This window comes from Miniopterus natalensis, chromosome 6, assembly GCF_054644295.1.
Source record: "Miniopterus natalensis isolate mMinNat1 chromosome 6, mMinNat1.hap1, whole genome shotgun sequence".
Lineage (NCBI taxonomy): Eukaryota > Metazoa > Chordata > Mammalia > Chiroptera > Miniopteridae > Miniopterus > Miniopterus natalensis.
In genome coordinates, this window is record NC_142086.1 from 54,382,690 (window position 1) to 54,410,582 (window position 27,893).

General features: G+C 38.2%; 1 protein-coding gene across 5 annotated transcripts; it reads right to left on the minus strand.

Annotated features, from left to right (window-relative positions):
- Positions 1–229: 229 nt before the first annotated feature.
- On the minus strand, positions 230–27,827 carry KNG1 (kininogen 1). Of its 5 annotated transcripts, none has more exons than XM_087817895.1 (11): positions 27,633–27,827; positions 23,042–23,152; positions 21,374–21,458; positions 18,019–18,191; positions 16,608–16,715; positions 10,078–10,162; positions 9,061–9,230; positions 3,943–4,050; positions 3,740–3,826; positions 2,243–2,320; positions 230–310 (listed from the first exon to the last, which is right to left on the minus strand). In XM_087817895.1, the coding sequence occupies exons 1-11, from the start codon at positions 27,825–27,827 to the stop codon at positions 230–232; spliced, it is 1,281 nt and encodes a 426-aa protein (XP_087674021.1). The 5 variants fall into 5 exon arrangements, with proteins under 5 accessions (XP_087674021.1, XP_016055667.2, XP_016055669.2 ...); XM_016200181.2 differs by having other exon boundaries at positions 23,042–23,148; positions 27,629–27,827; XM_087817894.1 differs by lacking the exon at positions 230–310 and adding an exon at positions 9,379–9,394 and having other exon boundaries at positions 1,514–2,320; positions 9,061–9,201; positions 10,074–10,162.
- Positions 27,828–27,893: the final 66 nt, after the last annotated feature.

Genomic DNA, 27,893 nt, shown 5'->3' on the forward strand with positions numbered 1-27,893 from the left:
AGTGCTCTGTGATCGATTGGACTTTGCTGCAGGATGGATGTGGCTGAAAGAAGACTACTGTGAATTAACCAGGAGTGAAAATGTCAAAATCAAACTTTATTTCACCCAGAAACAGAGTGATAAAACGGCATTCTTCTCTACATTCTATCCCATCATCTTGTCTTTCCATTCAGGGCTGCAGATAGGTTGTTGGGGCTTTTGTGCTAGGCGTGGAGATTCTGCCCACCAGTCATGCGACCTCACTCTCAGATGTTGGTTCTGCCCCTGCCTCCCGAGGTCGGCCCTTGTACTCGCAGGGCTTTAGTCGCTTCTGTAAGTATAGTAAAATCCTGTTAATCTGATGTTATCATTTAAGAAGAGAAGAGTGAAGCAACCAGTTGACAAAATGAGACTTTCCTGACATCATTGGTTTTTCATTGAAAAGTACAGATAATATTTGAAACGAAATAAAAGCTCAGAGGCTCAAATGCACCCAATAATGAAGGAGCAGTGATATAGGCATCCACAGGCCACTGCAGCTGTTTAAAGCCCTATCTTGTTTCCCTAGGCAAAACACAGCAAGGATTATGAAATGTGTGCCTTCCTCACATTAGAAGCAATTGAAGACAATCATATTGTTCTTTTTTGCAAAAATCAGCGCTCTTCAATACCGTAGCAGAAAGATGACGTGATAATAAAGTGTGGCTAGAGAGGCATTTCTTCATAAAATTTATAACAATTATGAAAAAAGATTTCCTTCACAAGGCTGTCTCTTCATTACTACTTCTGCTTTCCACTGTTCTCATTCAACTCAGAGCTGCAGAAAACTAAGGATTACTCATTCTAGCCTCAGCCACAAATTAACAGAAAACTCCTATTTGAAAGCCTTGATGCAAAAGTAGTTAATGAGTAAACAGAAATTACTGACTTGTGAGAAACACTCTCACTCACAAAGAGAATAATCAGAATAGCTTTGTTAAGTGGGAGTAACTAGTTGATATATAACTAGCCCATTTTGGAAACAAAGTCAATTAGTTTACTTTCCTCTAGCCTCCCTTCCATTAGTCTGTCTTTCTTGTTGTCCCTCTTTCACCTCTGGTGTTATTATTACTATTTTTCCCCCATTAAGAAGTTCAGCATTCAGTCTCTTGACTTTCCTTATTTTCATGTGTTCAGGGACCAGATGCCACAGTTTATTCAGATGGTAAGAATCTTTGTATGAAAATCGATGACATCCATTCTAAGGTACACATTTGTTATTAGAAAAGCAAACTGCAGTAGGGTCACAAGGTACATCTGTTTGTCCATTTTCTGTGCTAGTTAAGAAAACTTGTGAGCAACTCAGAAAGGATTTAGAATTCTGCACACAGTTTTATGTTGTCCATAGAAATTGACGGTGTCCCCACTGGGAATCTCCCCACTTCTCTCTAGTCTGTTCTGAAGCTTCATGGTTTTTGGTGCATTATATCAGGGTATTTGGACAGTGGGGAAAGGGGACGATGAAGTATTAAAGAAACACCCATGGCTGCATACATTAATAAAAAGCATCAGAGAGATCAAAATCAGAAAACTCTTTCATTTCCACAGTTGGATTCATTCCATTTACTGGCTTCCAGGGGCGTCCAGGACATTTGGGGGAGGTTGTTTCTGGAAAATCAGGTATCGGGTTAAATGAAAGACTATTTGGCTCTATCTGGATTTCAGGGATCCAAACATCATCATTCTCTGTGGGAGCTGGTGGTATATTAGTCATCAGAGCTGCAGTGAGATCTAAGTCCTGAAAGTCAGGAAAGGTAAATGCTACACCTGGGTGGGGTAGGGAGGGAAGGGATGTTGGCCCTTCTGTCTTCTCTTGTGTCTGTGCAGATGTAGTACTATCTTCAGAAGAACTTGCCAAATGCTTTGTTCTCCAATCATTGTGCTTTTCATTCTCTTTTCCTTTATCTTTATGTTTTCCATGGCCATGACTATGTTCATGGTTATGTCTATGGGCTAGGCCATGTTCCCTTTGATGTCCATGGCCAAGTCCATGCCTCCCTTGGTGTTCAAGATCATAGTCAAGTTTTCGTTGATGTCCATGGCCAAGACCATGTCCCTGTTGGTGCCCATGGCCTTGGTCATGCTCATGTGTATGGCCATGGCCAAGGCCATGTTTTATTTGCTTTTCATGGCCCCAGCCATGTTCACGAGTGGGTCCTTGTTCTTTTTCTGAATCCTGCTCTTCATCTTGTACAGGTGCCATGGAAGTGTGGGGTGGACTTACAGTTGTTCCTTCTTTTGTTTCCAGCACAAGTACTGATCGGAAAGGTGAAAACCCTGGAGGCCTTTTCATCAATGAGGTCTAAACAGGAAATATTAAGATGAATGCATTACTGTGAAAACCACACTATCAAGGAAGAAAGAAGGGACTGAGACCTGGCAACGCTATCTTGGTTTACAATGGAGCAAGTCTTTGCCAGATTTTAAATACTATATTAATATTGTAGAAAGGATGAGAATGATTATCTTTTCCTCTTTTGACTGATTTTGTAATTTGTGGATGTTTATTATTGTTCTTAATAATACTCCTCTAAGTTGGAGAGTTTTTTCTTCATCTGGAAAAATTGGGAGGTTGAACTACATAGTTTCTAGGGTACCTTCTAAGCCTATGATTATGTAAAACCATGGTGCATTATTTATTAATTGATACTATTTCTATTAGCACAATTACTGCTTTCATTCTAAAAGGCCCTCAGTGGCTTTATGGACTGAATATATATGAAACATATATCCACGATTACTTTGTTGGCCTGAAACACATTAGGACATATTCACAAGCTTGAAACGCAGCCTTTGCATAATGTTTGTGTTAGACTACATACATACCTACACAGGGCAAAAACCTAAATCAGAAAAAAGGGAGAAGAGGCAACTTGCATAGAAGACATGGATTATTTCTACCTACACTTTCACTACCTGTGAGAACATGATGGCTGGGGGCAGTGTTCAGTGGTGGGAAGAGAATGGTCTTTGGAATCAAACAAGCCAGACCCTAGTTGTCAGCATCATGTGCATATGGAGGGCTCTGATTTGACCTATGATTGAATCTCCACACCACTAGTTTCACTTTTCTCATCTCTAAAGTAAGAATAACAGCAGCACCTTCCTCATAGGGTTGTGTGAAGTCTCAGTACAGCCTGGGACACAGGGAGCACTTGATAATGTTAATAATCACTCCAGGATCTCAGAATCTTTGTAATTTCTAGTGTCTCATCCTTGACAGTAGGAAAGTATTACTTACCTCCCAAGGTTCTCTTAAGCATTAGAAAGAATGATACAATCTAATGCTTCTCAGACTTGCGTGGGTATGAACCCCCTGCGGATCATGTTAAAATGCAGATTTGGATTCAGTAGATGTGGAGTGGGGTCTGAGATCTGCATTTCTCCCAAGATCCTTGGATGTAAGCGGATGCCACTGAAGCATCTCAGAGACACTCTGAAGCCACAGAGCTAGTGTTGGCTCTGCACACCAGGGCCTGCACTTCACTGAGAAAGAGCCTGCTGAAGGATAGGACACTGACAGAATGTGAGAAGTGATTAAGGGGACTGTTGTTTTCCTTTCTAGACATAGAAAAGAAAGATTAGCATGGAAATGTGAGAGTTCTCCGCATTTTAAAAAGATAGTCTCCTAACTCATATAAATAATGGTTCGCTTTCAACCCCCAAATAGGACTTTTCAGAATGAGCAAAATTTACCCAAGCTGACTAATTAGAATCATACCTGTCCTTGTGATTGACAGTTGACAGTAGGGAAAACTTTATCCTCCCAAGGTATTACATAAATGTCAGCAGTGCAGGTGAGAATTTCCTACCCATGAAAACAAAAGCAAAAGAGAGAACAGTGTTATTCATGAAATACTCAAACAAGTATAAAACATCAAGTAGATTTCCAGGGAATAAGTAGAGTGTTGCATGACTACTCACTCCAAGTTTATTGGTCTCGCAATTTTCGGTCAACTCTGTATTACTTTCCTTGGAACATGTGGTTTCCCTGGCGGTGAACTCAATAAAAAAATTTGTTCCAGCCACCACCTGGAAAATTAATTAGCACAAAGTAGAAGCTTAATTAATATTGTATAATAAATCATGAGTTTTTACCCTAAGGGATCTTAGGGGAGAATATTAAAATTTTAATTATACACTGACCAAATGAGAGCTACACACAAAAAAGTACAAATATTTGACAACTAAACTTTTAGTAAAATATTTGGCTGTTGGTTGGTCTCGTCTCCTTTTCTCCATAGGAAAAGAAAAGCAGGCTATAATTTTTATTTTTATACTTTTCTGAGTTTTATGGTTCGAGAGCTGCAAAATTCATTAGTCATTCAAGTGCTCAAGTTGTAATAGAATCAAAGAAGAGCAGGAGGAAAAACTTAAACGTTTTCTTTAAGTATGCGTTATTGTCCTGCCAAGTCTTGAATCAGAGAAACACTGAGTTAGTGCCACTATAGCAATTATGTGAGTTAAATTATGTGATTAGGAATATTATTTGGATTTTCTAGTTTGCCTCTCTTAATTTTTAATATTAAGAAACCATTGCAATCTCTAGCAACAGGTTTTAATTAACTACTTTATTTTTAAAAAATATGTTTTTATTGATTTCAGAGAGAGGAAGAGAGAAACATCAATGATAAGAGAGAGTCGTTGATCAGTTGCCTTCTGCACGGCCCCTTCTGGGGACTGGGCCTGCAACCTGGGCACATGCCCTGACCGGAATTGAACTGGCAACCTTTTGGTGCATAGAATGACAACCAACCAACTTAGCCACACCAGCCAGGGCTCTAGCAACAGTTTAAATCATCATATAATACTGTCTGCACAATGAACACTTTGAAGCCCAATTTATTTATTTTTTTATATAGAAGAGGCACATTTTATTTATTTAAAAAATTAAACTCACGCTTTTTAAAATACTCTGACATCAGTAAAATTGCAAATGTAGCTTTTTAAAGGTCATTTTAAGATGCCATATCTTACATCTCTTACACTTGAAAAATATGCTTGGTAAAAATGACTTTAAATTATGTGTTAAAGTGTTAATTGATATGGCCCAATTTCTAGACCAAGTTATTCAGTACTTAATTCTAGGGTTTAAATGTGTGTGCGAGTGTGTAATGTTATATATACCTATCAAAAAGAATACATCAATATATCTGTTGACCTGGAGAGATGACCATTATTTAAAAAAATGAAGTTACAGGCTGACAGAATAATCTCATTTGTAAAAGTAAAGCACAACAGTCTTCCCTATCTCTGTGTTTTTTAAAAGCCTGGAGGAAGTGTGGGGAGGCGGAAGAAGAGTGGGAGAAGGGAGTCATAGGAAGGACTAAACTCCCTCTCCACCTTTTCTGGCGTTGTTCTGCTGTGGAAGCATGGTTAAATTTTTAAGTAAAATTTGCTACTTAGCCTTTAAAAATCCAGGTGTATGTGTAAGTGGGGGGGAAGGTTCTAACCTTCCTCTAGGGTCTATATTTTGGTGATCATAAGTTTTCTTGCTCTTTTCAGAATATATCTTAATCCAGTTTTTAACAATAATGCTGATCAAGGTAATGTTGCCTAAGAAACTTGACAATATGTAAAACAAACCACAACTGATGGCTCAGCTCTATTCAGGGTCCAGAAGAAGGAATTAAGTAGATGTAAATCTTCCATTTGAGGGCCTCAAATTCAATCTATTTGGCTATTATTATCAGGTGTCGTTCTAATCAGAAGTCTTCCCTGCTCAAACCCATCCTGCTCAAGTTTTGTTTTTAAAGTAGAGAATACCACATAGCAAAATAAATTCCAAGTGCATTAAAAATTTAAATTAAAGAAATAAACTCAAAAGATATAAGTAAATATCCATCAGATCTCAGGATGAGGAAGGTCTTTCTTAGGTGAAAAGCAGAGGAAGGAAACCTAAGGGAAGGAAAATTGCCTAAATTTATCCAGACAAAAATGAAAACTGATTCTCAAGAATCACAGCAAGCAAAGTTTAAAAAAAAAAACAACCTGGGAAAAATACGGTATAGGATTAATATTTTTATGCATATAAAGCACAACACTAAAAAATGAACAAAAGACATGAACAGGTATTTCAGAAAAGAAGTTAAAATGGTCATTAAGACTGAAAAGAATGTTTACTTTTATTAATAACCAAAGGTGTGCCCACTAAAAAACCAATGCAATAGCATTTTTAACCTGTATGTTGGCAAAGATGAAAAACAGTGTTGATACCTGGCACTGGCCATGTGTGGGAAGCATGAAGCCTCAATCCCTGTTGGTAGAAATATAGCTCAAATCAAGATGACCAATGTCCTATACCCAGGTGGTATGAATGTAAATTGGCATAATTGTAAATTGTTTGGCAATTTGCATCAGAAGTCTTAGACACATATATATGCCTTGACATTTCTAGTACTTTGTTAAAGGAAAAAATTCCTGAAAGTGCACACACAGATCCTTGAAGTATATTCACCTGAGCAAAGACAGGGAGAAATCTAGACAACAGTGGGCACAGCAGCAGTCGGTGCCAGGCAAAACAAACAGCCTGTGACAGAAACTGCAGTCGTTCACATGTGCAAAGGGAAGAGTTAAGAAATATTTGGTGTCTGAAATATGAAACAAACTTGAAATGGACATACATCCAAATAGGACTAAATATGCCAAGACCAAATACGTAAAATAAATTTTTAGCAATTTGGCAAATTGGTCATTTGGAGATTGGTTTTTGGCAAATTCATCATACTGTAAATGGATTTCCAGTAACTTGGCTGCTTCCACCAGGGCTTTCATAAATGACCATGTCAGAACAGCCAAATTGGTTCTCTCTAAGCACAAAAATCAGTAAAATTCATCTTTTGTAAGTAAGTTTGAGAATCTTACCATATTTCAGATTGATTTGGCAAGTGAAGGAATGTCAGTTCCCTTCAATCACAGCATTACCTGTTGTTCCCCTGGCATCCTTAGCATAAACACACACACACACACACACACACACACACACACACACACACACACACAGACCCGCACTATAATGCTGATTAATCTACAGAGACCCACAAGTACCAAGAGGACTAGATAGTCATGTATGAGAATGCATGTGCTTCTCTCCTGACAGCAAACTTCTGACATGCAATATTCGGCAGAGTAGTACAGTATTCCTGCACCAAGAATATGGGAATTTTACAAGAAAGCAGACATATGAAGTGAGAAGAAAAGCTGACAAACACAAGAGTAGCATGGATAGGTGTACCCTGTGCGTAAGCATAACATGGGTCATGTGCCCTTGAAAAGAGGAAGAAAAATTGTGGTGTCCGGGGCAGGAATAATGCCTGAATAGGAGAGAAGTCAAAGGGTCAGCTTTGACTTATTTTAATACCATTTGCTTGGGTGTTTCCCCCAGTAGTGAAACTAATACAGGAAGTTAGAAGATGAAAATAGACAGCCCATCGTACCATCACCTAAAGCCACCGCTGTGAATAGTTGGAGGCATTGGTTTCTTTTCGGTATTGTTTTCTGTACTTTTAAAATATCACAACTGACAACAGAGTGTGTATTCAATTTTATGGCCTCCTTTTTTTTCACTGCATATATTAACACAAGGCATTTCCCACATCAAGAACTCCTCACAAAGACGCTTTAAAATTGCTTCTTGATACTCCGTTTTAAGGATATGCCAGATATTATTTGATCATTTCTATATTACTGATCCTTTTGACAGTTTACCATTTTTTCTTTTATAGTTAAAGCTGCAATGAATATCATTGTCTATAAAGACTCTATTTTGGATTTCTAGAAATTCAGTTACTGGGCCAAAAGCATGAACTGCTTTAAGTGAAGTGTGTGTTTTTTTCATCAGATGATAAAGATCATGGTAGTTTGCTATAACAGTTTGGTTCTATTTTGATTACTTTTCTTTAGCTTATATTTAGGGAGCCCAGTTTTGAGATTTATAACACGAATCTGTCCATGAATAGCTTAGTCATATGCTGTTGGAGATGGAGGGAATTTGGGCTCTTTTCACCCAGCCACTCATTTTACAGATGGGGCCACAATGACTGAGTAAGTCTGAATGACACCCAGGACATGAGTGGCTGATGCTGTGCTGAAACTGGTCTCCTGACCCCCAGACTAAGATGCTCCTTATCTATTCACAGGGCATGGAAGGAGAGACAAATTCCTAGAGGGTACATTTGTGGCCTGGAAGGACGAGGGCGGGGGTGACATGGAGGTGAGATTGTGAAGAGAGTCTGGGTGATGATACACTGAGTGATGGGGCTGAGATCAAAGCACTAAGTGATGCTACAATAAGAAATGAGTCTAGAAGGGCAGAGAATAAGTCTTGCTTTTCCTAGCCCTACATTTTATTAATTATATAATAGTTGCTAGAATTTATATAACACTTTAGAGTTTGAAAAGATAATGTATTGACATATATTATCTCTTTTTTTTGGTTCCATTTATTTATGCATTCAGTGGTTGCTTCTTTTTTAAATTTTCTGAGGTCTTAACTCTTTTTATTTTTTAAAAACTACTTTTTAATTGATTTTTAGAGAGAGGAAAGTAGAGGGAGAGAGACAGAAACATCAATGAGAGAGAAACATGGATCAATTGGCTGCCTCCTGCATGCCCCCTGCTGGGAATTGAGCCTGAAACCCTGGCCAGAATTGAACAGGGGCCTCCTGGTGCATGGGTCAGATGTTCAGCCACTGAGCCACACCGGCCTGACCATTGGTTGCCTCTTGTATGTGTCCTGACCAGGAATCAAACCCATAACCTTGGTGTATCAGGACGATGCTCTAACCAAATGAGCTATCCGGCCAGGGCTTGACGTGTATTATCTCATTTGGTCCTCACTTCAGTCCTTCACAGACACAAAATGAAGAGAATGTCCTATAACAAGTCCTAAGTGATTTGTCCAAGATCACATGGCAAGCACATAGTAAGGCTGAGGCTTGACATTTAAATTCCTTTCACCAGGTATACTATTTCCCAACCCAGAGCCAAGATCAGTGGCAAAATTACTATAATATCACTATTTTTGTAGCATAAGTTACAAACCTGTGATGTGGCTCTAAGCACAGTGTCAACCTTGAAATAGAAAGTTGCATTATTCTCTGCATTTAGCTTTGTGATGGCATGACTCAGAGGCTCCTTCAGCCTTGGGCTGTCGACAGGTAACTCTGCAGGGCAGCCAACACACTTGTGACGTAGTAGTACAAAATCGTCCCCTGGAAGAATCAGGTTTTAAGTCAGCATATGCACTCAGGAAACAGTCTGGCCTAGTACCTCTCCTGCGCATGGTCCAGCATCCACGTGCGGAGGGCCACGTGCCAGCCTAAAGCCCAGCGGTGTGTAGGTGGAGGCTGTCTGTCTGACCTTCACCTTACTGCCTCTGCTCTCTTCCTCTCCTCAGAGTCAAGTGTATTTAGGGAAACCTTCATTCAGAAGGTGTTAGTGACTCAATCAATATGCTGCACTTTTCCTAAGTATTTGCATTTTTGATAGAAAGTGTAAAAAGCAATGCTTAACTTAAAGGAATGATGCTCTAGTGGGAAAATTTTAAGTCTTGTGATTCTGGTGAGCAAGCAGCTTCAGTGCTGCTCCTCACCATGGAATGTATGCAAATATCTTCCAAGTATGAGAAAATCCAGCCCTTGGTATAAGAAATACTGGCTTGACTACAAACTCACACTATCCCCCCCCCCCCCCATTATATCATGCAGGAGAAAAAAGTCTTTAATTAAAAGGATTTTATTCTGAGTGATTAAAAATGAGATACAGCTTCCCCAATTTATAACACCTTATGTAGGGACATCTTAGACACATTGTATCTGGAGGCAAGCTTTGCCCAAAGAACATAAATCTTTTCTTCTGTCACATGTTCCCTCTGCCACTTGGCAGAGCAGTCTCAACTGCACCCGCTACGGCACAGCTGTGCAGAAATGGGGTGCAGCGTTCTCAGTAAGGCCTGTCGATCATATCATGGGACCCAAAGCAAAGTTCCTATGAAAAGACCTAGCCAGTTGCCTGGGATCAGCGTGTACTATTAGAGAACAAACATGTATTATCGCATACCTGGTAAAAGCTCACACTTCTGTGAGAAGGAAGCAATATTTAGCTGAGGATCCATGTACGCATGATCTGTACACTCGCCGGTTTCCTAGTTTTTAAAAAGTAAATAAGTGCATTTAAGTTCAAAACATTTTAAGAACCTTTAAACATTTAGTAAAATTAAATATGTCAGCTTTACATAGAAAACAAAACAAAACATAGTCCAGTTGCAAAAGAGAGAATAAGAAATAGTTAGGTATTAGCACCAACAACAGTAAATGCACATACATGAACGCAAAGACGCGAAGTAAGATGACAGGAATACCTAGGGCAGGAAAAATAATTATATAATTGAGTGGGTAAAATTTCTTTTAGAAAGGCAAACAAAGACTTCCAGATGAAGTTAAAAACAAAATTAATGTATTATATTTTCAAGAATATCTTGTAATACAAAAGATAAAGGAAGATTAATCATAACGGATGAGCAAAGCTATATGAGGCAAATGTAAACAAAAAAGGAACTATAGTACTATTTATATTGGACAAAGTAAAATTCAAGTAACAAAAAACTCATGATGGTAGTAAAGAAGATAATTTTATTTTTATAACAGATATAGTCTAGAAGCATGGAGTCAAAATACATAAAGCAGAAATTAGATATATGAATAGAAATAGATTAAAATAATGGTGGTGGGTGGGGAAATTTAATATACAACTATAAATCTAAGACAGACCAAAGAGATAGAAAATAAATAAGGTCATAGAAAAAGAGTAACATAATAAAAATGTATTTAGATGGTGATTTCATATGATACATATGACTTAAATGATATTTTTAAAGTATGATACAGATATTTTTAAAAATATATATCTTTATTGATTTCAGAGAGAGGAAAGGAGATGGAGAGAGAGAGATAGAAACATCAATGATGAGAGTCATTGATTGGCTGCAGCCTGCAACCTGCTCACGTGCCCTGATTGCCTGGATCCTAGGTCGACACTCAACCGCTGAGCCATGATTTGATTTCAAATCAAAACAATACAGGCCATGTCCTTTGACCTCAGCACCAAAAAGAAAAAAATTCCTAAAAATTAATAAGTTTAAACAAATAAAAAAGAAACTAACTACTTGGAAATCTAAACAAGCTTGCCTAAATAGTCAGGGTCTTCCTTGGATAAGAAAAAATAGAAAAAGCAAAACAAGAAAAATGAGAATTTTACATAATGTTGCCAGCGCAGCATTTAGAGTTAAACTCATGGCTTTATCTACTTTCATAATTTAAAAAGAGAGAGGCAAGAAACAAACAAAACAACCTCAAATCTAGGTGTTTCTCTCAAGAAGTTAGAGAAAGGAAAAGAATCATAAATAGCCTCCTGCAAAACAAAACAGGAGGAAACAATAAAGCAAGAACTGAGGAACTAGGAAACAGAAAGCACTAGCGTTAATAAATAAATCCAAATGATCGTTCTTGGGGTAAGGGAAAAAGTCAAAATGCAAAAAAAGGCAACATAGCAAAGGAAAGAGAGAAATATAAAAATATAAGAGGATAATTATGAACAAGTGTATGCTAATTTAAATCCCAAAGAAATGGATACTTTTCTGGAAAACTCTAAATAACCAACACTAACTTAACCCAAAGAACAAAACTCGAGTGGACCAATAACCCAAGTACTAGGGGATGCTATCATTACTCTCAACTCCCATTCCATTTCTCTCCTCTAAACAACATAGATGTTTTATAGATGAATAATTTTTAAAATTAAAGAAACATAGTTCCATGCTATATAAACTGTTTCTGAATATAGAAAATAGTCATAAACTACCCAACTCAAAAAATAGTGGCTAACCACCTAACTCAAAAATAGAAAGTAGCAGGAAAAGAGGAAGGCCAAATATGACTTGGACTGACTCCATAAAAGAAGTCATAGAAATGAGTCTACAGGCACTCAGCAGAGCTGTTGAAGTCAAGACAGTATGGTCATCACTCATTCATAGGGTCACCAGAGTCAAAGCTGACTCAACTGCATGTCACACACACCCAATTCATTCTACAAAACTATAATCTGGATACCAAAACCTGAAAAAATAGAATGCACACACAAACATACCCAGAAAACTGTCAAACCATTTTCACCTTTAAATATAGATGTAGAGTTCTTAAACTAGAAATAAAACCCAAATGCATATTTAAAGAATCATTAACACTAAGCAAACAGAGTTTAAGAATCTAGAGATTACTATTAGGAATGTTGTCAAAAAAAATAACACATTAAATTAGAAATATATAACATGATATTTCAATATATATTTCAAGCATTTGCTAAATTATAACACCAATATCTTAAATTTTAAAAAAATGTATTGGGATGATATTGGTTAATAAAATTACATAGAAATAGCTTTAGTGAACAGTGTTCTGGATATATATAAATAAAATCATACAACTTTTAGAAATTTAAAATAACACTTGCCTAAGTAGAGATATATACCAAATTATTGACTGAGAAGACTAAATATAGTACATATGCCAATTCTCCTTAAATTAATTTAGAAATGTAATGCAGTTCCAATCTATACGACAATATAAGTTTTTCTGACAAACTTATTCTAAGTTGGTTTTGAGGATATAAACACTGGAATAATAAATCACAAATTTAAACCTACCGTTAAAACATGGTGATACAAAAATATAGACAACAGGTTTTTCATAAGAAACTATTATGGAATAAAGGCTGTCATAAATTTATGTATAAGGGGAGAATGTTGAGATATTTGGTTATCTTCTTGAAAAAGACTCAATTCAGAGACCTCACAAGATACATTAAAGTTAATTCCAAACAGGTTCAAAAGCTTTATTTAAAAACACTGACTATAGACAAACTAGGGGAAAAAGGTGACTGCTGAGCAAATTGTGGAAGAATTCTAACGGAAAATATTATTAGGTTTGATCACCTATAAACAAAATCTACTTATAAGTCAGAAATACCATAATGAAAACTAAACAATGAACAACTAAGAAAATATGACGAAGCACTGATACCTTTAGTATACAAATGCTCTTTTCCAAATCATTAAGATTTATTCCAAAGAGAAATGGACAAAGGATATAGGAAATAATTCATAAATTCAACCCATAAATTTCTAACAAATGTATGAAAATAAGAAAATATACCAAATACAGAAATAGCTTTATTCTCAATAATGTTTGATGAGTTACTAACTATAATAAAAAATGAAAACAACCCAAATGTCGAACAATAGAAAAGTAATTGAAAAACTATCTATCATATCTTAAATAGGATTTTATAGTTATTTAAAAAAAAGTTTATCAAGAGTTTTAATGACATAGGAAAATTCTAAGGTGAAAAAAATGCAGCATGTAAAATAATCACAATGATTAACAGACAAAGAAATCACCCAAAATTGTCAATATCTCCCCCCCCCCAAAAAAAAAAGATCAGAGGGAAATATACTTTGGGTATTTGGGGATATGGGTCAATTTTTTTCTTCTATGTTTCTGCATTGCCTTGACGTTTTCTACAAATGTTTATTTCCAATAAGGAGACATCTATGTAATAAATGTTATAGTTGTTAAAGATACAAGGATTGCTACATTTACAATACCTTAATTTTGGATGGGGAGAAGGATTCCTGAAGTAGCCCTGAGGTTCTCAATTCTATCAGCATATTTGATTCACCTAGAAGCTTTTAGATTATTCTGACTCCAGGGACCCCCCCCAGACCAATGAAATCTGACGTCTGGGGGAATGGCCTAGGAAGAGTTATTTTTCAAGCTGGCGAAATGATTCTAATATGCAGTATGGCATGAGAACTACTTATGAAACCTCTTAACTCAGTGCTTTCTCAAACTTAGAGTGCAAGTGAATCAGCTGAGAACCTTGTTAACATGCAGATGCAGTAGGTGTGGGGTGGAATTCAAGATTCTGCTTTTCTAACAAGCTCCCTAGTGGTGCTGATGCTGCTGGTTCAGGGATCAAACTCAATAGCAAGGCCTTCAGTCTCACCAGCTGTAGGCAAAATAGTTCCTTTATATTTTAAGTCCTTTAATTATTGAAACAACACTGTGAGATAGGTGTTATTACTCATCACTATTTGACAAATGAGGAAATGGAAGCTCAGAGGAGTTATACCAAGAATCTGATTGGCTTTGTGACTCCAACTAGCCCTTGCATTTCTCTGTGTTGCAAAGAAAAGACTAACTTGAGGCCTTAAAACAAATGCAGGAAGATTAAAGCTAGATAACATCTATATAATCTCAAATGACTAACTAAAAAATGTAAAAAACAGGTGTTAAAAGGCCAAACTTGACTAAAAATAACAAAGCTAACTAGTAGCTAAGGCATACATTTTTAGAGGGTTTCTCTCTCTCCTTTTTTACTATTTTTTATTATGGTAAAATATATGTAACATAAAATTTGCCACTTTAACCATTTTTAAGTGCATAATTCAGTGATGTTAGTTACATTCAGAGTGTTACGCAGCCATCACCATTATCTACTCCCAATAGTTTTCATCACCCCAAACACAAATTCTGTGCCCATTAAGCAATAAACTCCCATCTCCCTCCTCCCAGCCCTTGGTAGACTCTCATCTACTTTTGTTTCTATGCATTTGCATATGTTGTATATTTCATATAAGTGGAATCATACAATATTTATCTTTTTGTGTCTGGCTTATTTCACTTAGCATAATGTTTTCAAGGTTCATCTATGTTGTAGCTCATGTCAGAATTTTATTTCTTTCTAAATAAAAGAACATCCCATTGTTTTATATATACAGTGAATTGTGCTTTTCCATTCATCTGTTAATGGACATTTGGGTTGTTTCCACTTTTTGGCTACTGTAAATAATTTTGTGATGAAAACTGACATAAGTATCTGTTCGAGTCCCTGTTTTTAATTCTTTTGGGTATATATCTAGGAGTGCAATTGCTGAATCATGCGATAATTGTATTTATAACTTTTTGAGGAACTACCAAACTGTTTTTCACAGTGACTGTACCATTTTATATTCCCATCAGCAATGAACAAATGTTTCAATTTTTCCACATCCTCCCAATACTATTTTCCAATTTTTAAAAAATTATAGCCATTTTTAGGGGTGAAATGGCAACTCATTGTGGTTGGTATTTACACTCCCCTGATAGCTAATTATGTTGAGCATCTTTTTGCAGTGCTTTAATGGCCATTTGTATAGCTTCTTTAGAGAAATGTTTATTTTAAAGTCCTTTGCCCATTTAAAAATTAGGCTGATTGTCTTTTTGTTGTTGTATTGTAGGGGTTCTTTATAAATTTTGCATATTAAATCCTTATCAGATATATAATGTAAATAATTTATCCCATTCTGTCGGTTGTCTTTTCACTCTCTTAATAGTATCCTTTTAACTTTTCTCCCAATTATGAAATAAATATATGCTTGATTAGAAACATTGGGAAGTATTAAAGAGTTTCAAAAAGTATAAAGAATCAAAAAAAGGCACCCATAGTCCCAACCGAAAGTTAACTATGTTTTATACTTTTGCTTTTTTTTTTTCATCACTTAAACATTTTTTTATAAGAGTTCATTTGAGGCAAACTAACAACATATGACAGGGAGCAAGACCTCAAATGCTCCCCTCCATCACTTTTAATATTCACATTTACTTTATATATTTGAATGAATATGTATGTATAGTTTCATAGTCTATATTTTTACTTACCATATTATAACCATTTTAATAAGTCATTAAAAATATGTAAGTATAATTTTATGGCTGCATATATTCTACTGCATAGGTATGCTATAATTTATTTAAACATACCCTAATGTTGAAAATATAAGTTATTTCCATTTTTTTTCTAGTAATAATAATGCTGAAATTAACATCTTACTGTCTGGATTTCTCACTTTCTTCCCATATCATAGACTTTTAGACATAGAATAATAGACTAAAGGGCTTGCAATAATCCTTTGCTCAAAGCACAGTCTTCTGCTAAAATGCAAATCCAGTATTCCTGGGAAGGTCATGGTGCCTTAGTCATCTCAACATGCATTAACGAATGCCACTTAGCGATACTCTCCTTTAACATAAATTTGGTTCTGATAACAAGATGTAATCCTAGAAAGTGATAGAGGCTCAGGATGTGTTTATTCAAGATAAAGGAAGGGGAAAGGAGGAATGGAAAACAAGCAGAGCCAAGTTTAAAGTTAGGGACTATCCTGCATTAGAGCTCAGGAACACTGGAAGGATGTTAAGCACAATGGGGAAGAAAAGGAGAGAGGAAAGTGTAAAGACATGAGCTGACAAACTTGACATGGCATCATTTTATTTCAGGCCCTGGTTATATGTGTAAATGCTTATTGCTAGATGTAGAGATTTTTTTGACCAGATGGGTAAGGCAGCACTAGTGACATGGTGAATGTGACTATGAATTCATGAATGTCACCTAAAATTTCAGTGACCAAGTCTTCCTATATAGCTGAGTATTCCCACACCTGTAAATACCAGACACCAAATGCTAGTGACTTCATAATTAGATTTTTTTCTACTTACACCGTTTTGAAGGGACTTGCAGTCTGGAGTTAAGAATAGAAAATTCTCCTTCAAACAATTAGTTTGCTCAATTACGTAAGTAACTTCATAGTTCCATCCAGCTACCACCTGAAACAATTTTGAATTGAATAGTTAAAGGGCAGTTTAAACATTATTCACTGTGTTATGAGGAGCTGAGAATACTGCCTGGCATATTGCAAGTACTCAAAAATAGAAACTATTATTACTAGGCAAAAGTCATGACTGAATAAATATTGAGCACTTTATGACTCTCATACTCCTCAACACACACACACCCACACGCGCACACACATGCACACACTCCTACACATTTAAATATAAAAAGTAAGTGGAGTTACTGTATTTTCTTAAGAAAGACCTAGCAATATTTCCCCTGCCAGGCAGCAAAAAAATAATGTCCTCCTGAATTTTGTGAAATATTAGTAATGCTCTTTTAAATATATATCTTTATTGATTTCAGAGAGAGAAAGGAGAGGGAGAGATAGAAACATCAATGATGAGAGAATCATTGATCGAGCCCACAACCCGGGCATGTGCCCTGACTGGGAATTGAACCCCAATCACCTGGATCCTAGGTCGACACTCAACCGATGAGCCACGCCCGGCTGGGGAAGTAATGCTCTTTTAGATGGTTAAAGAAAACTTTGGAGCTAGAATGGTCATTACTGATAGATTCTCAGGTTCTCAGACTGTCAGGCAGTAAGTTTTCTTCTGCTTTATCTTGGGCTAGTCCCAACCTGTCAGCTGGATCTGAATGTAGTTGAGTAGAACATGCATCTTGCATGAAAGCAAGATGGACAGTCTATTAAAAGCAGGGAATGTTATTGACCAAAGTGAGTCCTTCATAATTAGACACTGAAATACAAGGGACCCAGTCAACTGTCAGTAAAGGCTTAGTGAACCAAGTCAATAAAAAGACCAGATTTACAAGTATTTACTTTTTTTTTTGATGATATGAAAACTATAATTTAGAGGGTATTCAGAAAGCTGTGCCCACCTTTTTGGGTACCACTTAATATTTTGGAGCCATGTTTGACTCATGATAGCTAGGTGATAATGTAGTTTTCTTCAAACCTTAAGGCCAGAATGACCTTTACATTTCACCATCTCTAAGAAGAATGTGACCCAGTCATTAAAACCAACCTCAGAGCAAGGGGTCTGATTAGAAACTCCTTTGCCCATTACATGTTGCAGTATCCGAATCACTTTGACTAAAGAGAAAGCTCTTTACCTTCTATGATAGTCACATGAGGACATAAAAGAGCTCCCTCTGCACGTGGAATCATATATTTTCTTTTGACCAATGGTTTATTTTAGGTAATGAAACCCTAAACATAAAGATCCAAAACATTTTAACAATACTGTGAGAAATGAAAACTAAAGAACAAACCTGTCTCTGTGCCTTTTTTACTTCTTTAAGAGTGAAGAGGTGGGAATGATTTGTGTGGTTGTTAAAATGTTGAATGGCATGTTTCAGAACAGGTTCCAAGTCAGGGCTGGCAGTTGATATGGGGTGCACACAGCCTGTGCATTCATACTTGGATGTCATCACAGGGCCCTTGGCTTGACAAAGAAAGAGCAGGCAAAAGGGCAGCATTAATGAGGAAAATCCATATTCAGATACATTGCCCTAAATAAGAAAGATAATTTCAAAGGCCGTGGTATACAAACTTTCTAGTAAATTCTAGTATGTATTAGAAAAAGAGAACACAAGACTGCTTTTTAGTCAATCAGAGGGAAAAAAAACCTACCATTGACTTAAGAACATCTTACATGCATACTATTGTGCATAATTATTTTAAAATCATAATAAATTATAGAAATAATACATGGATTTATCCACTTACAAAAAATTAAAATGTTCTCTGGCTGGTGTGGCTCAGTTGGTTAGGCATTGTCCCCATGCACCGAAAGGTTGCTGGTTCGATTCCTGGTGATGGCACATGCATGGGTAGCAGGCTCTACCCCTGTAGGGGTTGTGCAGAAGGCAGCCAGTCACTTTCACATTGATGTTTCTCTCTCTCTCTCTCCCTCTCCCTCCTTCTTTCCCCCCTAAAAAATTAAATAAAAAATTTTTTTAAAGCAAAACATTACAGGTATATTATTATTTATTTCTCAGTGCTAATTAAAGCTCCTTGAAGCCTGGTTCAGGGTATAATATGTTTTGTATCAATTCAATTCAACAAACTTGTACATATTTTGCACCTGCTGTAATATGTCAGGTGCTGAGCTAGACTATGTGGATAAGTTAATGTGTTAGTAATGGTCACTGTGGTGAAGGAGCTGGGCAAAGTCAAGTGGGGGAGAGAACTGTAGATGGTATTTCAAAATAATTTGGCAAGAGCTTAGAAAGGCAGGAGCCCAGAGTGAGCTCAAGAAAGACTTTCCTGAAGAGAAGAGGTCTGAGCTAAGAAGGGTGAAAAGCAGTCAATATCAACTGGGCAACACAAGGTGCGAAGCCTAAGAAAGAACAAATGGCTCCCAAGAAAGCAGGAGTCAGGGGCAGCCGTGTGGGATGTGGTGTATATTCATTTTACCAGGACTTGAAGCACAAGGCAGGAACTGGTGATTGAGGTCTGAACAGTTGGTAGAGAGAGTCCACTGCTGTTGAGCCTGGGCCACTCTCTGGAGGCCAGGAGTTACAGACTGTATTCCAAGGGTCATGGGCTCCTTGGTGGACCTGATGAAAGCTATGGCGCCCTTTCCAGGAAAATGCGGGTACTCACAATGTTCCCCACATAATTTCAGGGTGTTCATAGATCCACTGAAGTGAATTAAGAGTAGTCTGCAGTAACATGGGGTGCCACTGAAGGGGTTTTGATAAAATAATGTAAAATACTAAAACAGGAGTGAGTTTGTATTAAGTTACCAAGTAATGTTTATAACAGATGGTTTTAACCTGCTGTTAGTAGAGGCACACGCTGTAGAGGGGAGAGTCATGAAGGAGTCCTAGGCCCCTTCCCCCAGGGCTCTCACTGCCAGAGTATGGAAAATCCAGACAGAATCAGGAGGCCAACAGTGTTCTACAGCAGTGTCCCTCAGTTGTTAGCAAGTCAACACAACTCCCCTTGCAACTATTTCTTGGCTTTCACTCCATAAGTATGTGTGTCAGAAAAAAAATTTACTGGGTGAATGTTCGTAGCTTTCCTCACTGTTCCTCTTGCAGAGGTTATGCAGCATCAGGGTAGTAGACAAAGTTTAAAAATTGGAGGGGAATTACATGGGAAAGGTGAGAGAATTACTGATGGGAAGACAAAAGATTGATCAACACAGGGGGTGAAAGGGGAGATGGAGAAGAGGCCAGCAGCTACTTTTTGCTGACCTCAAGGGCAGCTCCGACTGGGGTAAGAGAAGAGATGGAGCAGCCTTTTGAGGGTGAGAGGAGTGGGAAAGATGCAAATTCAGGTTTTCCTGGTGAAGGAATGATTTTTCACCCTGCCCCAACATTTCTAGGGAGATTTTTAAAAACTAAAATAAAGATTTTAAATTTTGAATTCTGAAACATATGTGGCCAAAAAGGTTTCATATAAGGGATTGGGGACCTAGTAGTGATTGTGGACCTAGAAGGTGTGGCAAAGAGCTTTTTCTCTCATGGCATATAAGTGCTGTAGTCTGGATAATGTGAAATTTGCTTATGAGCTAAAGTTCTTAAACTGAACAATAAAAAGCTACTCCAAAAAAATTTTTTTTTAATTACTTGTGATTTCTTTTCTGTTTTGGACTGTTTCTCTTTGAATGCCACTTCTTGCTAGGGCTGAAACTCAAGGGGTATAGTTTTTGTGCGTTCCATGTGGATGACTAAGGCCAGGAGAGAACAGTGGCCCCTCCACTGATGTTCAAGAGTGTGGCTGTGGATGCTGTTCTGGAGCCTCAGCTACTAAAACCTTACCTTGCAGAAAGCCAGTTCTGGGTTGGCTTTTGTGATTGACATTACCTAGATATGCCCACTCTTCTGCACCCAGTCGCTGTGCCACCAGAGGGAAGGAGCTAATAGTGGTTATATCTGTTCATAAGTTGCTCTATACTTACAGGGTCTACTATACTAACTCTGTTAATTGTTAGCTGTGGGACCTTGGGCAAGATACTTAACTGTGGTGAGCCTCGGTTTCCTCATCTGTAAAATGAGAATATTAACACTTGCCTCATAAAATTGTTGTGAGGATTAAATAAGTTGACGTAGGTAAATCAATTAGAGCTGTGGCTGGCAATAAGTGCTCAATAAATGCCAGCTATTATTACTTTTATTCTGATTATTATTAATACTTTATTATGACTGTAACTTCAGTCCTCTCATCTAGCTTCAGACTACAATAATCCTCTGCGGTGAGAATTACTTTGGCCCCTTTCATAGACAAGGAAAAGGGAAACCAAAAACGTAAAGAGTTTTGGAAAGATTCCAGGCCAGGTCTGACCTCAAAGCCTGTGTTTTTCTGGCCCTAGGACACTCTCACAACTGAAGGTATGTGGTATGCTTTCTAGCCCTTTCCCAAGGCCCTTGCACACACCTAATACAGCGCTGCTCTTCAGGGAGAGTGTCAGGGTAGTGCTAAGGGGATGACTGGCAGGACCTGGCCCCAGCCTCAGTACTCTGCTACCCCTGACCCCAACCCTTACCAAGGCTGCAAGCGGCATTGCTATAGCCACCTGCTGCCCTCCAGGAAGGAGCTTTGTCTAAGTTATGTTCCTGGCCTCACAAGAAAATGGTTCATATCCCCCAGGACAGAGCCGCTGAATATATCAGCTACCTGGAGTAATGTGGCAGGTCTGGGTAGCCACGGAGAATTTCCCATTGTTTCTCTTCCCCACATTCGCAGTGCATTCTCCTGTGGCCTAAAAGGAAAGAAAGAAAAAAGGAGACCATTTATCTTAATCTTTCAGATGGAGAAGAGCACCTAGTACTAAATATGACTTTTCTTTTATTTAAAACTTAAGATTTTTTTCTAACAGGGTTTTGAAACACAAGAATGAATGTTTCTGTAGCCTAATCATCATTATTTACAAGCCATCGATATTCATGAAACATTGAGATGGTGAGGTTTTAAAGTAGTTTTATGTTTGGGGCACTGGAGATATTTCTTTTTCACCAAGATGAGCACAGTGCCCTAGAACCAGCATGCTAAACTCTCCTCTTACAGTTCAACTTCAGGACTCAACTGCACACTGGATGTGGTGTTTTTGATACCATCATAATAAACCCAGTTATTAATTAGCTGAAAAGGAGCAAAGGGAAGGCCAAATAGACACGTGCCCAGTAAAGTCTGGGAGACTTAGGGAAGGCACTTGTCTGTCAGTCACACCTGGAAAGGGGTCAGTGGCCATAGTAGGCATGGCCACTGTAAGCCTGGGAGATTTCAGATGTTTAAACTCCTACAGGAGTTCCCTCTCTTGCCTCTCGCTCTCTTGTGCGCTGGGCTCCTGGTTCTCTTGTTGCAGGGGGCATGCTTCCCTGCTATCGCCCACATGGCTCACAGCCGTGTAGACCCCACACGATGGACTAATGGGCTGGAATTAGCCTGATGCTGTGTGGGACCCAGCTCCACCATGGAACGAAAACTTGGGACACTGGCTCTGCTTTTAGCTCTGCTGAATCCCCAGCTGCACCTCTTCCAGGACTGGTTTAAGGGAACTGGGACTTTAGAAACACAAGGATATAATTACACCAAATAAAGATCACTCATCCTCCCGTTCAAGTCCTAGAAAGTTATTTTTCTCCAGATATCGTAAGGATCTGACCCCCAAGGCTCAGTGGGGAAAGAGATCCCCCACTTCCACTAGTGGACACCCCATTTCCACCGATAACATTTTGACATTAAAGAGGTACATCCATGGCTGTGGAAAGAGTGGCTTGCTCCTGGCAGATACCAGCTGTAATCTCCCTCAGTTAAGGCCAAATCACCAGGTGTGGTCTGACACACAGGTGCTAGGCATTTGGTTAAGATACATTGTCATTAAAACAAGGTCTTTTCATAATGTACCTCCTTCCATCCTCCAACAACCAGATGAGGTCAATTTTATTTCCCTTTTACCAGGGAACTCCTGGGTTAAGAGTGATCAACCAGCTAGAGGCAGAGCAGAATTTGAACTCAGGTCTGTACAAATAAAGCTCCCATGGTCTCCTCTACCAGCCTTCAATCTTAGCCCAAATTTCAATCTGTTGACTCTCTGGGACATGGTCTATATGCCCCAATTGGTCATAAGAATCCCCTCTCCACGGTAGGGCTTTCTCCACATCTCATGGTTGGCCTCTATGCCCTTTCTGTCTCTGCAAGAACATAGACATCAAGCATTTGACTTTTCTACACATTTGAGGGTTTATGTGCACCCCTCACAAAGAGGCTCAACAATAAGCATCATCCCCAGCACTAGTAAAATAAGATAAAAAAAACCTGGAGGCTCCAGATCATCACACTTACAGCTTGCTCAGGTTCTTTGTAGTCACAATCCTGCCAGTTTTTGCCACTTTCAACAGAACAGTTGCCTTCCTTGATTTCGTACTTGACAAAAAAAAATATGTTCTGGTCTTCCTGAAAAAAAGCAACCAAAGATACATAAGGTTCATTCAGCTGACGCAACAGCAAACCATTTGAGTGGGATCTGGTGCAGTTATGAATATTTGATATTGATTTAATTCAACAGGAGCAAAACATTTATTAAAAATACTGAAAGTTATAAATACTTGAAAGAATATTCATAATATATTTGTAAACATATGGATTTTTAATTTACTAAGTAGTATTCATAGTATTAGCCTATTTTTGTAGAGACCAGTTTATATGTACATATATGATTTTAAATATATATATATACACATATATCTTTATTGATTTCAGAGAGAGAAAGGCAGAGGGAGAGAAAGAGAGAAACATCAATGATGAGATAGTCGTCATTGATCAACCACCTCCCGCATGCCCCCGACTGCAGATCGAGCCCGCAGCCCCGGCATGTGCCCTGACTGGGAATCGAACCACGATCTCCTGGATCCTAGGTCGACGCTCAACTGCTGGGCCACGCCCCGACAGGCTACAGATATGATTTTAAAAGTCTGAAAGTTATGCAGCAAAGCTGTTAAAATGTTTGTGTCTCAGTGGTGGGTATATGGTTGTCTTTCACTCTCTTCTTTAAATAAACATTCCTAAATTGTCTGAGTAGTTTTTGGAAAACAAACATACATTACTTTTACAATTAGAAAACAAACCATAAAACAAGAGGACTTTTTCATTTTTGAAAAAATTGTTAATAGTTATCTCTGGATGGTGGGATTAAATTATGGGTAATTTTAGCATTTTTATTTGCTTTGTTTTATTTTCTATTTTTTCTAGCATGTCATAAAAATAATAACTTTTAAAACTCAAAGGTTCTGAGTTAGATGAGCTTTTAGATGCAAAATCCTGGCATGTTGGAGCAACAAGAGATATGAGAGGTGATGTTGCCCAGTCCCTCACTTTGCAGGTGAGAGAAAGGAGGCCTGAGTAGGTAGGGCTGAGCTTAGGCAGCCTCCAACCTTGGAAAAGCAATACCAGCCCAGACCCAGGTCTCCAGAGCCCAGGGGCAGTGCTCTCTCAGAGCCTGCACACATCAGAATATTTATATCTGAGAGATGATGGAGCCAAACATGGTGGCCTCTGAGGTTTCTTTCAGGTCTCAGATCTTGATAAAGCAGTAGGTGGTAGTGGTATACATAGCAAAGTAGAAAGCGATTCTATGGACATTTTAGAACAAAAAAACACACTTGCCACGGATGTCAGCCAATGAAGATAAGGCCAATAAAATGTTGCTGAGGGCACCGGGACTCACATGACTACACTAGTTTGTAAAACAGAGTGGCTCAATTTTACTTTCAGGCTTTTTCTTTAATCTCCTTATATCAAATGGCTGGTTTTTTTCTTCCACTGAAGTAAACTATCACAGAGACATAGTGAAATTCATTTGAACAAACTATTGAAAGTTTGTATTTTTGTTTACTTTGGTTTTGTTTTTTCTTTACAAATAATTTGCTTTCTTTTGTGTTCCACAGGACAGATTTCTAGTTTCAAAACAGGGTACATCAAGAACAAAAATATTCCCCCTGCATACCATCTTTATTTTCACCAATACAAGAAAACCTTCTGGAACATAAGCAAGTATTGAACAACTGAATCTACAAGTTAACACATAATCTGTTATGGCAGAATAATCAAGAATTTCCCCCAAAGAAACATTTTAATTTTCCCAAAAATCTCTTATTCCAGGTTTTAGGGTAGATAACACACTGGCAGCCAAAGAAGCTAAAACTCTTACTGTAAATAGATCCAAATTAAGACTTTCTACATTTCTTTAGAAAACAGAACCAGAATTCCTTCTTTAAAAATGATGATCCTGTAGAATGCCTTTACTTCCGTGTTTATATAATATTTTATAACAGTGAAACAGACACAAAATGTTGACAGCTCAACAATGCCAGATGCAGGACATTTACATGTGCACTTTTGTTTAAAAGTCCTACAGGTTTATTGACTAAGGATAGACAGCAAGTCATATGCTCTTATTTGTTACTTTTTCTACCATGGTCCATGATCACTATGTGGATACAGCTAAGGACTGGGCCCCAACTTTCAGGAAAAAGACCACAAAGAAGAAAATCAAGGTGACAATTTAGTTTCCCTAGATGATCATTTGAACTGGAAAAATAAAAGGTGAAAAATACAGACTGCAACGAGTTAAAGGAGTTGGGAAAATGTGGTGGAGAGTGGCACAGTATAAGATTAAGGTCATTGGGCTTGGGATGGCAAGGGCGCTGCAAAAAAGAGCATCCACAGGACCAAGTACTATACTAATTATGTCCTATGGTGTCACTCCCTCAACATTAGAATATCTGCATGCAATAATAAATAGGTCAGTCATGCAATAAGGCAGTGTGTTGAATATGCATTCGTCCTATGGAATGAACCACTGCAGAGAGAGGTGCAGGACACCGTACACATTCTTTAAGTTTTCTTGTGTTGCGTTGGATTTGTTTGTTTTCAAAGCTACCCAGGCAAACTCTTCCCAGGGACCTCCTTGGAGAGAAGAGTGGTCCACTGAGCCTGGTTTGCTTAATATTTCCTTTATCAAGAGATGATGATTGGATTTAAAGGAAAATAAAAGCTAGCAGTTGTTTGATTTTTTCCCTTTCAGTTGCATAATTCTGAGTATTTTCATATAAACAACAAAAAAATCACAACCAAAAAATCACAAACAAAAAACCACAACCCAATAGTTTTTATGCATCCAGCTGTTGTGTCCCCAGGATGTTCCAGATGGTTCCAGGTAACTAGTTTATGGACTGTGGTTTTGTCCGGTGAGTAAAGGTCAAAATCCAATGCTGTGTTTATCATATGAAAAGGTCCAGTTTCTTTGATAAGGTTCAGGGTCTGCTGCAGAATGTGTTTCCTTTAACGTCCTTCAGCGTCCTTCACCGGCTGTGAAGCTCTACCAGTTCCTTTGAGTATGCCTTGTCACACTCACCATCCTTATCTGCTTTACTTTGCTTTATTAGGCTTTTCACTTCAAGAATCCGGTTGCTATTGATTTTTAATATGGGTGGCAGGGGTTCGTGATGTAGGGGGAAGAAGGAGAACTGCTTTCACTGTTGCTGCCAGTAGCTCGAGACTTCAGGGGCTTCCTCTATTTACAGGTCTCTCCATTTTGGAGTCATTGTCATTCTCTGCCTCATCTGATTAGTCCAAATTGTCATCTGAATGCAGATCTTTTATTATAAATCTTAAAGGACCTTGTTGCCTAGTCTGGGACTGTGTGAAGCTGGAGCTGGAGCTGGAGCTGGAGCTGGAACTGGCAGGACTGGGTTGTACAGACCTGTGCTCCAGCAGAGGGAAGGCGGCCTAGAGTAGACCGAAGCCATGCAGGAAGAGACTGGCCGTGGGGCCCCAGGTAGAGGGCTGAAGAGACAGCTGCCAAGCACTCCCACCCTACCTGAGTCTCTCCCCCACAGAGACCACCCCTTCCCTGTCTGAAAGTTTGTATTTCTTGGAATCACACATTCTATCAGGATTTATCTTCAACCTGAGTGTTTCCATAGATGATAAAAAAAATATTCAAAACCAACTAGAACACTACTGGTACCTTTGATGCATTCAACCATAGGGACTTCTTGATAGATATTTTGTATAATATAGTAGAAATATGTTAATCTTATTTTTTACTCCTTTTAGACTACCACACCACCCCTCATTTAACCTAGCTTTATTGAGGTATAATTGACAAATAAAAATTGTACATATTTAAGATATACAATAAAGTGATTTGATATATGTATACATTGTGAAATGATTACCACAAATAAGCTAAATAACATATTGAAACCTCACATAATGACTTGTTTTGTGTGTGTGGTGAGAACACTTAAGGTCTAGCCTTTTAGCAAATTTTGAGTATACAATACAGTATTATTAACTCTAATCACCATGCTGTACATTAGATCCCCAGGACCTATTCATCTTATAACTGAAAGTTTGTACCCTTGACCAACACCTCCCTACCCCCACCCCACAGCCCCTGGCAACCACCATTCTACTTTCTGCTTCTGTTGAGTTTGACTTGTTTAGATTACACTTACATGTGAGATTATACAGTATTTGTTAGATGTACCCCCGTAAGCACCCCCTCCCCATCTGAGGTTTGGAGGTCTTTATATTTTAGTTTAAGGTTGGTCACCCAGTAAATCCTCTTGCTGTGGCCTGAGTTCCTGGGTTTTCCCACTCTGCACAGTCCCTTTCAAATGACTCCATCTACCTTTCTCTAATTTCACCCTAGGGTACCTCTCCTCTGATCACCCAGGAAGCCAACCTTGGTGGTCTGAGGACTAGTCATACCCTGCCCTACAACCCCCAGCCCAGAGAGTGGGGTTGGTCTTTTCTAAGAGCTGTAAGCCTCCACCTTTAATCATCAGATTTTGATGGTGTGTGTGTCCTGGGTTCAAGTAATAGCACAAATCCCAAATGACCTCAAGGTTAAACACAGCTTACTCACCGTCTTGTTGACTTCAGTTATGCGGTACAATACAAACTGGTTGCCACTTTGGATTTTACTGTTATAGTTCTTCAGAGCTTTGTCGACAGCCTTAAATACATCCTCATCATTGCAGTCAATTTCTTGTGATTGGTACTCCTGGGTTAAACTTGTTAGCAACTTGGAACAAAGGAAAAGAATGGTAATTAACTTCATCATTTAACAGTCTCACTCTGGGAATTTCACCAAGAACTGGGAGCTAACTTGGATGCTGATATTAAC

Bases quoted from the DNA above. Each gene is read 5' to 3' on its own strand.
- KNG1 (XM_087817893.1), bottom strand. From the start codon at position 27,827: ATGAAGTTAATTACCATTCTTTTCCTTTGTTCCAAGTTGCTAACAAGT. The intron at 9,231-10,077 runs GTATGCGATAAT...TGATTCTTCCAG, and splicing joins GAAGTGTGAGCTTTTACCAG to GGGACGATTTTGTACTACTA. The intron at 2,321-3,739 runs GTATGATTCTAA...TTTCCTGTTTAG, and splicing joins ACTGTCAATCACAAGGACAG to ACCTCATTGATGAAAAGGCC.